The following is a 17,165-nucleotide window of genomic DNA, read 5'->3' as shown; positions in this document are numbered from 1 at the left end:
TCAGTTTTAGACAGGCTGTGATGGAGGTGCTGAGCCGGCTGTCAGGGAAGATGTCAAGTAGCCACCTAGCTAGTCAAGTCTGGAGCCCAGGGGGGAAGTCAGGGCTGCAGATGCAGTTTGGAAGTGTTTGTCCTGCAGATAGACTCCAAGGCCATGAGCCTGGATGAAATCTCTGCAGGAGAGAGGGTGGAGAGAAGAGGGAGGTTCCAAGTGAAACCGTGTAACTCAGATTGGGGCTTGAACCTATGGGCTGGAACTGGAACCCAGCCAAAACCTAGACTGGGACTTGAACCCACAATCTTTTAACTGAGATCACACGCCTGGTCTCAGGACTTAATGAAGCTCAGATTCTTGATGTCTCATAGCAAAAAGAATTCAGTGAGAGGCAAAGTGATAGGTAAGAAGTGGATTTATTTAGAGAGAAACACTCCACAGACAGAGTGTAGGCCATCTCAGAAGGTGAGAAAGACACCAGGGTATGCGGTTGTCAGTTTTTATAGGAGTGGGTAATTACATAGGTTACTGAGTGGAAGTAGTATTCCAGCTATTTTGGGGAAGGGGTGGGGATTTCCAGGAATTGGGCCACCGCCTACTTTTTGACCTTTATGGTTGGCCTTGAACTGTCATGGCACCTGTGGGTGTGACATTTAGCTTGCTGATATGTTACAATGAGTGTATACTGAGGCTCAAGGTCCACTAGAGGGACTTCCCTGGTGGTCCAGAGGTTAGGACTCTGCGCTTCCACTGCAGGGGGCACGGGTTCTATCCCTGGTTGGGGAACTAAGATTCCACGTGCTGCATGGTGCAGCCAAAATTAAACACACACAAAGTCTAGTGAAAGTCGACTCGTCTGCCATCTTGGACTTATTTGGTTCTAATCAGTTTATGTCGTGTCGTCGGGCTATGTCATTCTTTTTTTTTTTTTTTTTTGCGGTACGCGGGCCTCTCACTGCTGTGGCCTCTCCTGTTGCGGAGCGCAGGCTCAGCGGCCGTGACTCACGGGCCCAGCCGCTCCGCGGCATGTGGGATCTTCCCGGACCGGGGCACGAACCCATGTCCCCTGCATCGGCAGGCGGACTCTCAACCACTGAGCCACCAGGGAAGCCCTATGTCATTCTTTTAAAGGTTGTGCTCTGCCCTCTTCCCTCTTGTTTCACAAGGACTAAATGGGCAAGAGAGCACTCCAACACTTAGCCTGCTGAAGGCTAAGAGCCACAATTAGACCCAGGGGCAGCCAGAGGGGCAGGAAAGAAACCAGGAGAGTGTGGAGTCCACAGGCCAAGTGGTTTCAGGGAGCAGGGAGTGACCAGCTGTGTCTCGGGCTGCCGAGAGGTCAAGATGAGAGCTGAGAAGGGACCACTGGATTCAGCAGCACGGAGGCCATTGGTGAGCCTGTCAAGGGCAGTTCCATGGGACAATGGCATCTGAAGTCTGGAGGAGGGAGGACAGAATGGGAGGGGAGGATGTGGAATGCAGACAGGGCTCTTCCATGAATAGGGCAGAAGGTGGAGGAGACGGCGGGGCCGAAGGGTTTGTGGACAGGAGTTGCTACTGCATGCTTGTGGAGGGGAACAGTGGCAGAAGAGAGGAGACAGTTATTGCAGCCGTGTCATTGGGTAGGTGAAGAGGGACAGGATTGCCCTATACTCAGTGCTTTACCTGTCAAGTGGAGGGCAAGATTCAGGCACAGAGAAAGGCATCTGGCAGATAAGGTTTTGCTTGAGAAGGCAAATGTCCTTCCCTTCCTCCTTCCTTTACCTGGCTCCAGGGCAAGTGGGTTCAAAGCTTTCTACCAGGAAACAGATCCTTGCCAGGGCGGGGGCAGGGAGGCCTTGGGCTGGGCAGTGTGGGGTGGGGCGCCCTCCTCCCCAACCACTAACGCTTACTCAACCTCTGGCAGCAGCAAAAATCAGTAAGTAGGTGCCTCAGACCGCGGCAGAGCTCAGAGAAGACACCGGAACCAACCAAAGAGACAGCATGGTGAAGTTTGCACCTTTGTCCGTGCCATGGGAGCGCAGGATGCAGACCTTTGTGGTCCTGCAGTGGGTTTTCTGCTTTCTGGCTCTGGGTAAGGTGGGCTGGGCTGGGGGGGTGGGAGGCAATGGGATTCTTCATCTCACCTGCTGGTGCCAGACTGGGTAGGGAGTGCACCCCCCAGGGCTACTGTTCAGCCTGTACACTGATGCCACTACACTGGCGTTAAACTGTGGACATACTCTTTACAGACTGGTCAATAGCCATTTCACACACACACACACACACACACACACACACACACACACACACACATACAATACACATACCCCATGTCCTCGCTCAGAAGCTCCCCGAAATTTTGCAGCTAAAGCAAGCCCTCCAGTTCCCTGCCCCTAGCATCCCTGATGATTGACCTGTGTCTCTGCCCTAAGGGTTGTTAAAACATTTAAAATATCCCCGGTTACCCCATTCCACAGATGAGCAGAGAAGCTAATTGCCTTAAATGTCCAAGGCTGTAGGTCTGGACTCCTCCTACTGCCAGAGGAGGAGAGGGAAGGTGGTAGAAGGAGGAGAGAGGGCTGAGGGCGTGGGAGGAGGTGTGGAGAAGGGGCAGGAGGCCACAAGCCGACAAGTAGGCTGGCTCCTGGGCAAAGGGCACTGGGGGCCCAGAGCCAGGTGGGCTGAGGCCCGGGGATTACAGGGGATGAGGGACATCTTGCCCAGCTGGCCTTGGGAAAGCTTTCCCAGCAGGAGTGTGTCTGACTGTCCGTGCCCACCCCTAGCCCAGCGGGGGGTCCTGGCAATGTCAGGAGCAGCACAGGGAGGTCAAGCAGCGCTGGGTCTGGAGCTAGAGGGAGGGTCGCTGAGCAAAGGGATCTGAGCCCACTCGCGCCACGAGCAGGAGCTTGTACCTTGTCCCTTATCTTGGGGACAAAGGGGAGCCCAGGAGGCTTTTTGGTACAGGAGTGACAAGGTGCAATCTGTGTGTGACAGGTCTCAGTGCCTGAAGTCTATGGATCTGCTGTGTTTGGGGTGTGGGGGTTAGACCAATAGCAGGGAGTAGCCGCCAGCTAGATCGGGGTCCCATGTGGCATGGACCAAATCCAGCCCACTGATTGTTTTTGCATTTGTACAGCCCATGAGCCAAGAATAGTTTTTAGATTTTAAATGTTTGCGTAATTCAAATGATTACGTACCTATGTAATATCCTCCAAGTTGCCCCATATAGCCTCAGAGTCTAAAATATTTACAATCTGGCCCTTTAAGAAAAAGATTGCCTCCCCTGGTCTGGCAGTGAGTGGAAAGAAAGGGCCGCTTTTCAAGGATACTTAGGAGATGAGTCCACAGGGCAGGATTTACAGACTGGCAGGAGAGTAAGGACTTCCAGTGGGGGAGTAAACACCACACATGTTGTGAACGGCTGGCTCACATAGAGCAGGCATTTTGGGGAGGGGCAAAGAATTGGCCGGAGAGGTCAACCAGGGCCTGTCACTGAGGACTCAGGGCCCAGAAACAAATACTTTCCAGTGGGTTACATGTTTACTCAGTTTCCTTTCCTCTCCTCTATAATTCACACACTCACACAGGAAGAAGGTAAGCTCCATTCAAATGGTCTTGTTCTCAGCTGCATCTCCAGCTCCTAGAAGAGTTGGTGTTGATAAATGTTTGTTGAATGAATGAATGTTGGGAGCATGATGTAGACAAAAGAGTAGAATTGAATGCCAGGTCCCATCCTACTAGCTTGCTCTGGGACCTTAGCCAATTTGCATACCCTCTCTGGGTCTCAGTAAAGTGGGTTCTTACATTTCCCCCCCTTGGTGTTACAAGGCGAAAGAAGGTGTCTCCCTAAGGGATTGAAAAGATCCCCAAGTTTGGGTTTTGCTTGCTGACAGGAGTTAAAAGGTGACCTCAGGGTGAGGGGGATGGTGGAGAGTTCTTTCTGTCAAGTGCAAGTTCCTCTTGTGTGGGTTTTGTCCTAACCTTAACTTAACTTTTGTAACTAACCTATGTTAGTTACAAAAATGAATACGTGCTGTTGTAGCACATCCAAACAAAATATGTATCCTAAAAGTGAAAGACTTCCCCAGATCCTACCCTCCAGGGAGCCACTATTTTTATTTATTTATTTATTTATTTATTTATTTATTTATTTATTTTGGGCTGTGCCCATCGTGGCTTGTGTGAAAGCAGCCATGAAAGCGCGGAGTCCTAAGCACTGGACGGCCAGGGAATTCCCTCCAGGGAGCCACTATTAACAACTCTGTTTTATTCTCTAGAGGCGGTTTTCTGAAAGGGGGATCAACCCACATAGACTTTTGATTTTGCCCAAGGGCAGAGAGTCCTAGCTGAGATTCTTTACCATTTTCTCACATTAAATATTTGTTATGTAAATAAAAATGATAAAATCTAAGTCAACTGCCAAGCCATCCTTATCCCTTACCTCCTGGCGTCTGCCTCCTCCCTCCAGATCTGCAGGTGTCCTTCCAGCTTCTATGCATGAGCATCCACAAGGGTGGACATTATTCTTCATGCAAATGGTGGCATTTCATTCCCACTCTTCTGCAACTTTCCCTTTCAAGTTTTTTATTAAAAAAACTTAAAGGCAAACAAAAAAGTGATCAACTCACCAGGAGTGTGGTTCGTCCTTTTCTGAATCCTCCAGGAATCACGAGGCTGATGTGAGAGCACGGGTTCCAGCAGCCATTGGCCAGCAGGCCTGGGAAGGAGGGGAGCTGCCTGCGATGGCAGTGACTCAGGGCTGCCGCTCCTTCCTGATGTTCAAGAGACGCCAGATGAATGGGTTTGAGTGTGAAGCCTCCCCATTTTTCATTATTAGTGACTACTTAAATGCTATTTTAAAATAAACTACAGAGGTGGAAGAAACCCAATTGTCCATCGGTCCATTGATGGATGAATGTATAGCAAATGGCGCAAATAACACAATGGAATGTTATTCAGCCATAAAAAGGAAGGAGTTTCTGAAACATACAACAACATGGATGAATCTTGAGGATGTTGTGCTAAGTGAGATAAGCGAGTCACACACACACACACACACACACACACATACTTTATGATTCCTCTTATGTGAGGTTTGTGGACTAATCAAATCCATGGAGACAGAAAAGAGAATGGTGGTTGCCAGGGGCTGGGGGAGGGGGACCTGGGAGTTTTTGTTTAATGGGTACAGAGGTTTAGTTTGGGAAAATGAAAAGAATTCTGGGAATGGATGGTCATGATGGTCAATGTGAATGAACTTAATGCCACTGAACCGTACACTTAAAAATGGTTCAGATGGGATTTTCACCTTCGCCTGCGCGAGCCCTCGCTGACCCAGGTTGGGAAGCCAGACAAGAGTAAAATATGAACGGAAGAGTGGATTACTTGGTTACTGGGGAGGAGATCAATCTCACTAGAGGACCCTCAGGGCTGGGCTTCAGCATCGTCGGTGGCACAGATCAGCAGTATGTCTCCAATGACAGTGGCATCTTCGTCAGCCGCGTCAAAGAGAACGGGGCTGCAGCCCTGGATGGGCGGCTCCAGGAGGGTGATAGGATCCTCTCGGTAAACGGCCAAGACCTAAAGAACCTGCTGCACCAGGATGCTGTAGACCTCTTTCGTAATGCAGGCTATGCTGTGTCTTGAGAGCGCAGCACAGGTTACAGGTGCAGAATGGGCCTCTAGGACATCACGGTGAAGGGGAGCCAAGTGGTATTCCCATAACTGTGGTGCTGGTGCCCGTGTTTGCCCTCATCATGGTAGCAGCCTGGGCCTTCATGAGATACCGGCAACGACTTTGAAAAGCTTGCTTTCTTCCAGTGCTCCCGGAGAAGAAGATACATTTCTCTCTTTCTCTCACCCTCCTCCCTTGCCATTCTCCCATAACTTTCCCTCTCTCTACATAGCCAACACACAATTTAAAGAGACTGCTACCCAACCAGAACCTTGCTGCTCAAAATCTCTAAATCCTCATACTCTGGTGGGAGAGTAAAGGCATTGTTTGAAGGAATGCTGAAAGAAGGACTTGCTTAGAACAAATGAAGAGTTATATATTTTACTAGGACCACCAATAGAAGTTCAGCTGCAACCCAGAGAGGGAGAGGTCCAGTCTTCCCATCACCATGCGTGATTCCTTTTTTCTTACCTGGCATGTGTCAAAGATCAGCTGTAATAAGAGGAAGAAAGGATTTTTCTCTTTAATGATCTTCGTTGGGAAGTTTTTGTGTCCTTTATTTAATTTCTAACTACCTACTTAGGCACCTACTTTGTATCAAACAGAGGTGAATGAAGAGAGAATTTCTACTTTTTTAAGAAAGCAAAAAAAATACACACACACACACATATACATATTCATATATGATAGTGATGCCTTATGGAGAATTAAAGAGAAAGCAACTCTGAAAAAAAAAATGGTTCAGATGATAAAGTTTATGTTACATATATTTTACCACCATAGAAATTTAAAAAAACAAACAAGTGCCCCAAACACAGCACTGGAAAGTCAGCTCCACGAGGGCAGGAATTTTTCTCTGTTGTTCACGGCTGAACCACCAACACCTGGCACATAGGTGTTCTGTGTAAACTGAACATCTGCGAGCCCCAACCTGTTTTCTCTGGCTTATGAATTTTACTACTGTTCAGACTGGGTCAAAAGTCCCCTTCTCCTGGAAGCCTGCCAGGAATGACAGACCCAGTCTACCCCGCTTTCAGATGCAATACAACCGGAGGCTGACCTTTTTAAGAGTGTGAGTGCATGGTGTTGAGTGGAAGGAATGGGATGGGGAGGGAGAAATATTCTCTGGGAATGATGTTCCATTAGCATCAGGTAAGGGTCAGCCCCACAGACCCCCCTGACCCTGAGATGAAGCCAGGATTAGCTTGCCACAAGGGACTTGGAATCGTAGGTAAGAAGGTATTTCCTCACTTGACCTGGTCCTAGCCATGCTGCACCCCAACCCATGGGCCAGCCACAAGTTGGCCTCTTACTTCCTGCCTCCTTCACCAGGAAAGGGCATGGCAGGCAGAGGAAGCAGCATAAGCAAAAGCTAAGAGATTGAAGGAACTCAATCTCTCAGTGTAGGTACACTGAGCAGTTTCATGTGGCCGGAGCATGGGGTGCATGTGGGTGAGTGAGACTGGAGTGGGAGGGGGATCAGACCAGCCGTGGGGAGCCTGAATGCCAGGCTGAGCTACATGGGCTGTTTTTAAAGTTATGAGAAAGCCATGGAAGGACTTTAATTAGAGGGGGGATCTGGCAGGATTTATCTATGGAAAGATGGGCGAGAGTGGACAGAGAGGGCTGGGCAGAGAGAATGTCTCCTTTTTCTCTGAGGGCCCAAAGGGTGGAAACGAGAAACAGTTAAACCAGTCACTTCTCCCCCAGGCATTTATTGAGCACCTGGTGAATACAGATACTTAACTGGACAGAGAGGAGGTGGAGGGGGAAGACTGGAGTGAATGAGGCAGCCTGGTGCAGTGGGAAAAAGTGAGTTTGGAGTTAGGCCTACCTGGCTTCAAATCCAGGCTCCCAGTATGACACTGGATGGGCTGCATTCCTTCCTCTTTGAGGGGAGGGGAGGCTGACCCCTTCTGCCTGGGGTGAGGGCTGGACAGGACAGTGCTGCTGGTGCTGGGCATAGGGGTGGAAATCCTTCCTTCACCCCTCTGACCACTGATGATGGTTCCTGCTTCCCTCCCCAGCCCAGATCTGCATTGTGGTCTTCATAGGTCTCCTGTTCACAAGATTCTGGATCTTCAGTATCCTGTATGCAACCTGGTTGTACCTGGACCGAGACAAGCCATGGCAGGGGGGCAGGCGCATTGAGGCCGTAAGGCGCTGGGTCATATGGAAGTACATGAAGGACTATTTCCCTGTCTCAGTGAGTAATGGGGCTGGCTGGGGTGCGGCCAGGACCGTAGTGCCCCACATGTCCGTGGGGAAGTGCGGCCCTGTGTGCAGTGAGCAGAATACTGGGCTGGGAGGTAGGAGCCGGGCTTCCACCACTATGTGGCCTGGGGAAGAGTCCAGCTTCTGTCTGGCCATGGTTTCCCACCTGCAGGGATTTGGGGCAAGTATGAGGACTGATGAATGAACAGGATTTGAAGGAGCTCTGTGGGCCATGTAGTGTGGCACACATATGTATCTTATAAACCCCTCAGTAGCCATGCTTGGGGGTGAAGGTAATGAACTTAAGGTCCTAAGAGACCCTCTGGCCCCACACTTCATAAGATGAGGAGACTAACCCCTAGAGAGGGACAAGGATGTGATCAAGTTCACATACAAAGCTCTTTTACTGATTTAAAGTTTGTACATTTAGTCAGTTTAGAGGGACAGGGGAGAGGACCCTGAACTTGTTCTCAGATTCTTCCCCTCACTCTGGTATGTTAGGCATCCTTGGACAAGGCCTTGCCCCATTCTAAATCTTAGTTTACAAATGTATCCAGTGAGCACACTGATCCCTCTCACTTGAGTGCTTTTGAATCTCTGAGTTTCTGACTCAGGGCACCTCATGGCCTTTTGGACACTTGACCCTGGATCCAAAGTTCAGTCCTGAGTGGAGCAGAATCCTTGATTGAGTGAACTGACCTTGGCTCCTTTCCTGAATCCCAGACAGACTAAACTCTTGGGTATAAGCAGCTGGGCAGGGATGATTTATTGTCCAGATAGGATGGGGAAGGCAATGGGGACTCAGAGAGGTGCCAGGCAGGGGCAGGTGGCCCTCCTCTGGAAACAGGAGAGAAGAAACATATAGAGTGTGGCCTCTGGAGCTGAACAGACTAGGTTCTATTATCAGTTCTGCAACATACAAGTGGCGTGACCTTGGGTGAGTTACACAGTCTCTCTGAGCCTCAGTTTCCTCATATGTAAAGTGGAGATGATGCCACATACATCATTGGGTTGTGTGGATTCCATGAGACAGCAAGTAAAGCACTTTGTATGTTCTTAGTAAACTAGTAGTTTGTATTATTTTACTGAATTGCTGGGGATTCTGGGGAGATGTGGGCATGGCTGTGGGTCTAGGGAGGACTCTGATAGCCCAGAGACTGGCTGTTCTGCCCTTCACACCTGCATGGCTTCTCCCACCCCAATCTGGGAGCCCCACCTCTTCCTGGCCCTCCAGAAATTAGGTCCCCAGCTGGTAAAGCGATAGGGAATGGAGGAAACAGACTCAAAGAGGGTAAACAGCTTGGCCAAGTCATGGGCGCTCAGCAGCAGAGTCAGAGTTCCCGCCTTGCTCCCTTCTGAGAGTTCTGGAGCCCAGCAAGGACTAGCAAAGGCTGGGCAACAGCTCGGGTGCAGGAGCCCTTAGCATCCAGTGAGCAGGGCCTCCTGGGCAAAGGGAAAGGGTGGGATGGGGCAGGGCAAGGCAGGGCAGCAGGGCAGGGGCTGGGCAGAGGGCAGGAAGTTGGCTGGCAGAGGCTTCCATGCTCATTAGGGGTGATGTTGAAGGGCAGAGCAAGTGGGCAGTGCTGAGCCAACCTGAGGGGCCCGGGTGGGGGCAGTCTTCCTCGACCCCATATCTGCTTCCTCTGCAGGGTGCCCTCCCAGGACCTTGTCAGCAGAAACGAGCAGGGTTTGCTGGGTCCCGAGGGAAGCCATGGGAATGTCATGGGCAGCGTCCCTCAACCCCACCCCAGGACTTCTGAGCTTTGAGATTCTGAATTCTCATCCCCCCCCCCTCTTCCCAGGCTCGCTCTTCTGTGCCAGGAAGGCCAGAGTTTCCATGGGAAAGTATGGCCTGTAGCCTGAGAGTGTTTGTGACATCAGCTACCAAGCCAAAGAAAACTATAAGTGGTTTCTGGCCTCAAGTAGAGCTTTGCAGATTCTGGCTCCGTGGTCTCACTCCACACTGTGAGCTAAATCCTGAGTCCACCAGGGAAGGAAAGGCGGCCTGCGAAGGGAAGAGCGCAAGCTCAGGCCCAGAGCCTGCCGCTGCATGGTTTCTGAGCAATAGTGTGACTAAAGCAGAAGGTGCACCTGGAGATGAGGCGGGAGAGGTTTTTAGGGATAAGGTAATGGAGGCCAGTGCAGGCCATTCCACAGAACTGGAGCTCTTCAGCTGAAAGCCCTCCAGGGGGCTGTCTTCCTGCCATCCCGTGACCTCCAAAGGACAGCATCTGGCTCTCTTTACAGCTGGAGCTGCTGACAGTTGCGGAACCTGATGCTGAGCAGCTCTGTGCCTGTCCTACCCGCCATCCTCCTGCTGCCCCAGCCAGTTAGCCCCCCAGGAGGGTTTCTCAACCCTGGAACTACTGACACTGGTAGGACACTGGACTTGTTTTGCAGAAATTCCATGCGCACAGTGTTCAGGATTGTCGCCCACTGCAGGCCTGTGGCATCACCACCTGCAGAGGGCGGGCAGTACCACCAAGAGACCTGCAGGGAGTGAGAAGATGAGCACTTTGACTTGCCTGTCCTGGGCTGGGAGCCTGCAGGGGTGGCGCTGGGGCCTGCGGATTCTGGACCCCACCACCTCCCTGGAGACCCTCCTGCTCTTCCACATACTTTCAAAGCGCAGGCCCTGCAGGGATCTTAGGGTGGCCAGGAGGCAGGGGGTCCTGGATAAGGAGTCCCCACTCTGCTGGAGCTCCCCACATTCACAAGCCTCTGCCTTCCCTGTCAAATGCATGTGGATCCCTGAGCGTCTATCAGTTCTTACTGTGATTTTACAAACTAGCATCTAGTGGTGAATTTCAAGCAAAATTAGGGCACAGTCTCTGTGTCTTGGAGCTTTCCAACCTCACCCTTAGCCTTCCTAAAGGGCTAATGGTGGAGAATCAGGCAACGTTTCCCCCAGGAGGAGCTGTCTCCACCTCCTGTTACCCTTCTCGGCACAGCTGGTGACGTTCTGCACGCATCGTCTTGCTCTTTGCTTTTTCACCCGACAAGCAACTGTGGCATCTTCCTGTATCAGGACAGGAAGAGCTATGTCGTACATCCCTATGGCTACACAGTGGCCCATGAGTGAATGTTCCATAATTTGTCTAAATGGGCCCTGTTGATGGACATTTGAGTGGATGCCAAGTTTTGGTATTACTAAAAATGATACTTCAGTTAATAATCTTGTTCAGATGTCATTTTGCACAAGTATGAGAAATTCTGTAGCTAACTTCCTCAGCAGTGGAGTTGCTGGCCTAAAAGGTCAGTTACGTTTTTCAATTGTAATATCGATAAATACTGCCTCATTGCGTTTAGGCAGGTTGTACAAAATTATTTTCCCACTAGCTGAGAAAGAGAATGCATAAGCAAGTGCTTCAGTGCGGGGAGTCAGGTATGTTTTTCAAGAAACACACCGAGATGGGTTCCTAAGGAAACACCTTTCCCAATGAGAATAACCAGAATTATCTCTGCTTGTTCTTATTTTCACGTCCAATAAATCCCCACCGAACGAGTGGAAGAAGTTTGTCCTCATCTGGGAAGCAATGGCGCCTCCACCTATGGTCCCCTCAGCCTTTCTGCAAAGGATCAAGGGTAACCAGAGGGCATACTGGGGGGGTGGGGATTTGCGGAGATCAAGTCCAGGTCAAGGACAGGACAATTTGGGGCTGTTCAGCTTGGGTAGGGCAGACAGGATCAGACCCCCATTGCTGTCCCTTGGGTCCCACCAGGCTGCTCTGAGAGCAGGCAGCCAGGCCTCTGGGGCCCGAAGGCAACAAGAATCCTCAGGGTCATTCTGAAAATTTCAGCTTGGTGACAGGATGAACTTTCACGGTGTCAGAGCTGAGCCAGAGCGGAATGGACTGCTCACGCCTGCAAGGCCTGTGCAGAATTGTCAGGGAGCCTCCTGCCAGGGGCTTAGGGCTTGGGCCAGGGGCCTCAGGGCCTCCAACTCTGATGGCTGTGCCTCCCAGATAACAGGGCTCTGTAAAGGGCAGGCCCGGCAGTTACTGGCAGAGTGGAGCAGGGGTTGGTCACACACACAATCAGTGCCCCGGCAGTAATCTTCGCACACTGAAGCCTGTCCAGTAAACGGCGGGAGCAGCACTTGTTAACTCAGTTCCTCTCCTTCCACCCTCAGCCCACTTTGCCTGGAAGCTGCTAATGACAAACAGCTCTCCTCTCCCACTCCCTCTACAATATCTAGTGGTCTCCCCGGCACCCTCCATGCTGCAGGACTGACCAGACCAGGGCAGAGCTGCCAATGGGCAGGGGAACAGGTGGATGGATGGCAGTGAAGGTCTGACATGGGGGGAGCAGAGAACCACCAGGGAGACATTTGCATTGTACAGAGGGGTTAACAGGACTAGGGCCAGTCTCCAGGTCTGCACGCTCTTTCAACCACCCCGATATATCTTGCAAATGCTCACTCCCAGGTCCTAAGCGCCAAATTTTCTCATAGGGAGTTTTGTTAAAATAGGGCTCTTCAAGCATAGTGGCACCCCTGTGTGGCCCTTGATGGTGTATGAACTATACCAATTATAATTCAATGTATCAATTATGATCATCCTGTCCTGTAGTCTTGGTAATTCCATGGCACACATGGACCTGAGCTTCTCAGCAGTCCTGGGAGGTAGGTGGGACAGGGTCAAATGTCTGCATTTGATAAATTAAAAGCCAGAGAGGGAAGCAATTTGTCCGAAGCCAGCAGCGAGTCTGAGACACAGATGGCACCACGGTCTCCCTAGATGCATTCAAACGCATATCTCCATCTTCATAAGAACCTGAGGCTCAGAGAGGGGGAGTAAGTTGCTCAAGGTCACACTGGTGATGGCAGAATCAGGGAGGGCCTGAGGTCCAGCCCCGACTCACCAGGTTGCTGTCCCTGCAGCTGGTCAAGACCGTGGAGCTGGACCCCTCCCGGAACTACCTCGCTGGCTTCCACCCCCACGGGATCCTGGCGGCTGGAGCTTTTACCAACCTGTGCACCGAGAGCACCGGTTTTTCTTCACTGTTCCCCGGCATCCGCCCACATCTGATGATGCTGAACTTGTGGTTCTGGACCCCTTTCTTCAGGGATTACATCATGTCGGGGGGTGAGTCTTCCCACCCCTGGCTAGCCCAGGAAGATGAGGGCTGGAGGCATGGAGGAGGGATTTTAAGGAGGACTTCTAACAATCCTGTACTTAATCCAAGAACACGTGTAGCGGAGAAGGAGGCTAGACCCAAGGAAACACTTCCCACAGCTCCGTGCCCAGCAAGGAGCTCGGCAAGGGGTTGGGAAGAGGGGGAGGACTCAGTCCCAGTCCTCAGGGAACTCCCAGTTCGGGGGGTGGAGCCCAGAGCACATCCTCCTCCACCATCCCTGCCCGCTTCACACCATACTTGACCTTCTTCCTCTCCCCAGGGCTGGTCTCAGCAGACAAGGAGAGCGCCGCTCACATTCTGAACAGGAAGGGAGGTGGCAGCCTTTTGGCCATCATTGTTGGGGGCTCCCAGGAGGCACTGAACGCCAGGCCTGGAGACTACAGGCTGTTGCTGCGGAACCGCAAGGGCTTCATCAGGCTCGCCCTAATGCACGGGTATCGGGGGAGAGGGCTCTCGTTCAATTGGAGATTGGCAAGGATTGTATTTTAGTGGGAAGACAGCAGAGATTAATGCAGATCCTATTTTGGCAGGGAGATTTTTTTTTAATTAATTAATTTATTTATTTTTGGCTGCGTTGGGTCTTTGTTGCTGCACGTGGGCTTTCTCTCGTTGCGGCGAGTGGGGGCCACTCTTCATTGTGGCACGCAGGCTTCTCATTGCGGAGCACGGGCTCTAGGTGCCCGGGCTTCAGTAGTTGTGGCGCATGGGCTTAGGGGCTCCGAGGCATGCGGGATCTTCCCGGACCAGGGCTTGAACCCGTGTCCCCTGCATTGGCAGGTGGATTCTTAACCACTGTGCCACCAGTGAAGCCCTGGCAGGGAGACTCTCAATCCATTCACAGTGAAGATTCTGTGTTGGTGATGATGTACTGTCTCATTCCCAAATACCCAGAGAAGAGTCTAGAAGGGAGATTTGGTGATTAAAGGGACTAAGTGTCAAGGGTCATACTGCTGAAAGCTTGCATTAGATCTGAGACGGAGGGGATCTGGGAGAATGGAGTTTGGGGCATTGCTTAGAACTATTCTCCTACCTTGGAGCATCTTTGAAGAATACAAGCTAACTGGGGCAGGTCAGACTTTTCCAAAGTTTGCAAATGTTTTTTTTATCTGGGAGGACTCTCTGCAGCATTCTAGTCTCCCTGTCATGTTACAACTGCCAGGCAGTGGTCCTGAGAAGAGCTGGGACCTGCCCACAATCACAGAGCAAGGCCATAGCAGGACTGGGAGACACCAGAGGCCTCCTACTTCCGGCCCAGGGCTCTGTTCTCTACCCTAATTCCTGGTCACTGGGTCCCTGCAGGAAGCTAGGCGACAAGCTTGCACCTTCTTGCACCTCCTAACCCTCTCTCCTGTCTCCCGCCAGGGCCGCTCTGGTGCCGATCTTCTCCTTTGGGGAGAATGACCTATTTGACCAGGTTGACAACTCTCCTGGCTCCTGGTTGCGCTGGACCCAGAACCGACTGCAGAAGATCATGAGAGTCTCCCTCCCGCTCTTCCACGGCCGTGGTGTCTTCCAGTACAGCTTTGGTCTGATGCCCTACCGCCAGCCCATCACCACCGTGGGTGAGCCAAGACCCAGGCTGGGATGGGGAAACCTACAGGGCAAGGGGCCCAGGCTGTGTGCTGCAAGGGGACACGCACATGGGCCAGACACATCTTTGACCTTGTGGAACTCACATTCTAGACTGGGAAACAGTTACACAGGCAGATATAAGGCAGTCTGGGAGGAGAACTCTAACAGAGACACAAAGAACAGTAGCCATTACTGAGTACCGAGCACCTGCTGTGTGCCAGGCACTGTACTGGCTCCTTACATGCAGCAGCTCAGTTATCCCAACAACCTTGGAGGCAGGGACTGTCATCCCCATTTCATTGATGGCAAACTGAGACTCAGAGAAGTTAAATCATTTCCAAAAGAACACCCTGCCCTTGAGTAAATAAGTTGAGGTTTGGTCAGGATCTATTTGACTTTTTTATTATACCAAAGAAGGAGGGTTTAATTCTGACCAGATGATCTCATAAGGCTTATCGGAGAAGATGGATACAAGGGAAGGGCATTCCAGGTGTTAGAATTGTGTGTAAAGTAGCAATCAGCAGGCTATGAAAGAGAGCCTGAGGGATTTTCCTGTAAATAATGGGCATGGGCTTCAGTGCATGGACTTAGCACCGTCTTTCCAGCTATTTGGACAGCTCATTTGCTTTCTTCTTGGATTCCACCTATGGAGCTTCTTGGATTCCACCTGTGGAGCTCCACCGTTGGAGCTTTCCTCCAATGGCAAAGCTTGTAGAGAGAGGTCTGTTCATCTCCAACCACCCAGTCATTCCTTAGTTGAGTACAGACTTGGTCAGTCCCCTACACCATGACTTTCTCTGGGTTGTGTGGTAATATTTTCATGAATATAATTCACATGTGCTGCCTCCAGAGCCATTCCCAAGAGAAGAACACAGCAGCTTCTTCCTGAGCCAGGCAGAACCAGAGGAAGGAGGTACATAGGGCCTCCCGATCCCTCCCTAGAAAGGGGGCACTGCAGGCCAGCATGGAGAGAGAGGGGGGAAGCAGGGCGCTTGGGCTGTGGGCCGCCTCCCCCCAAGACATACAGGCGCTTCCCATCACGGTATCTGAGACTCCCAGAGCCACCTGGCCTGGAGGTTAAGAACACACCCCCAGGGCTTACCACCTGGCACTGATTCTTCCTGGCTATGTGACCTTGAACAAGTTACTTAACCTCCTTGAGCCTCATCGCCTGACCTGTCAAAGAGGAATAATAGCAGGTTCTATCCATATGGGATCGTTAGGATGACTATAGGAGATGTTGCTTGTAAATGCCAGCTGGTGGTATTGGTAATATATCAGAATCTTGGAGTTGCCCTAACATCTTAGAACTTATCACCCAAAATAGAATTGAAAGTGAGACAGTAAGAGCACTTTCCTGCACCCATGACCATTGTGGTGTGAACCCCAAGGGCACTGCAACTCCGGTGGTTCCTGCTCTGGGCCACCTCACTCCTTTGTGTCTTGCAGTGGGGACGCCCATCGAGGTGCAGAAGACACCGCGTCCCTCACAGGAAGAGGTGGACAGGCTGCACCAGCGCTACATGAAGGAGCTAAGCAACCTCTTCGAAGCCCACAAGCTCAAGTACAACGTCCCCAGTGACCAACACTTGGAATTCTGCTAGTGCCTCCCCAGAGGAGGGGCTGCCCCAAAGGGCAGGGCTGGCATTAGGGAGAATAGAGGGAGGGGCTGTGATCCCAGAAGGCTTCGCGGAGGTGTCCGTTGAGCACATCTCCAAGGCCTTCGATGACTCCTGCGTTTCTGACCCATGCCAGGCCCCGAGTCACAACTGGCAGCATGGCAGAGGAGGCCAGACTCTGGCATCGGTGATTTGCACTCCTGCTGTGACCCCTCTGCAAGGAGCCCTCTCCTTGGTCTGCCCGCCTGAGAAATGGGAGAGATGCTGGGAGGGAATAATGTCCGGGTTCTCTGTCCTCTGTGGTCCTGTCACTCAGTGGGCAGGAAATATTACCAGGTTTTTCTTCCTCTGCCTTGAGTGACAGCTGCAAGAAGCCACCAGCTGCAGCCCTTTCTCCTACAATTTCCCTCATCCTGCATCCTGCCTGTCCCAGCTCCTCCCTCCCTGAGCTGGAGAGGAGGGCAAGGCCACAAAGCCCCTGCACTCACCCTGGGCACCTTTGAGTGTCTGAGTCCAGAGGTAGGGAAGGAGAATTGCACTCTGTCATCGGCTGAATGACCGGGAGCGGACTTCTTCGCCATCCTTCTGAGTCTCAGTTTCCCCAAGTGACTACGATGACCTCTGAGTCTCAGCTCTGACGTCACATGGGCTGAGAGCTCCATGAGGCAACTCCTACTCCATCCTTTGCAAGTTCAGCCCTGACCTTGGTATAAAAAATGGGCTCCATAAATGTCAATTCATCAAATGAAAGATTCTGTTTTACTTTCTTTCTCATATTCCCCACTTCCACCTGGGAGCGCTGGTCAAAGCCTCACCTTTGCCCCCCAGCCTGATCCCCCAGCCCTGCTGCCCTGTCTCCCCTTCCCAGATGGTGGATCAGATAGGCCAAAGAATGGCATGTCGCCTCTTTCTTCCTGACCCGTCTACTCCAACTTACCACTTCTGGCCTGTCCTATGGGAGAGAAGGGGAC

The 17,165-nt window shown here is 51.5% G+C and overlaps 1 protein-coding gene and 1 pseudogene across 1 annotated transcript; both read left to right on the top strand.

Annotated features, from left to right (window-relative positions):
* Positions 1 to 1,946: 1,946 nt before the first annotated feature.
* MOGAT2 (monoacylglycerol O-acyltransferase 2) lies at positions 1,947 to 16,889 on the top strand. The gene is made up of 6 exons (XM_029208422.1): positions 1,947 to 2,068; positions 7,678 to 7,856; positions 12,747 to 12,951; positions 13,263 to 13,437; positions 14,366 to 14,565; positions 16,025 to 16,889. Exons 1-6 carry the CDS (start codon positions 1,978 to 1,980, stop codon positions 16,177 to 16,179), a joined length of 1,005 nt encoding a protein of 334 aa, XP_029064255.1. The 5' UTR covers positions 1,947 to 1,977; the 3' UTR covers positions 16,180 to 16,889.
* Positions 5,284 to 6,214, top strand: LOC114887064 (annotated as a pseudogene).
* Positions 16,890 to 17,165: the final 276 nt, after the last annotated feature.

This window comes from Monodon monoceros, unplaced genomic scaffold (assembly GCF_005190385.1).
Source record: "Monodon monoceros isolate NGI ecotype Baffin Bay Population unplaced genomic scaffold, NGI_Narwhal_1 Super_Scaffold_7, whole genome shotgun sequence".
NCBI classification, from domain to species: domain Eukaryota; kingdom Metazoa; phylum Chordata; class Mammalia; order Artiodactyla; family Monodontidae; genus Monodon; species Monodon monoceros.
This window is presented reverse-complemented; position numbering and strand designations above follow the sequence as displayed.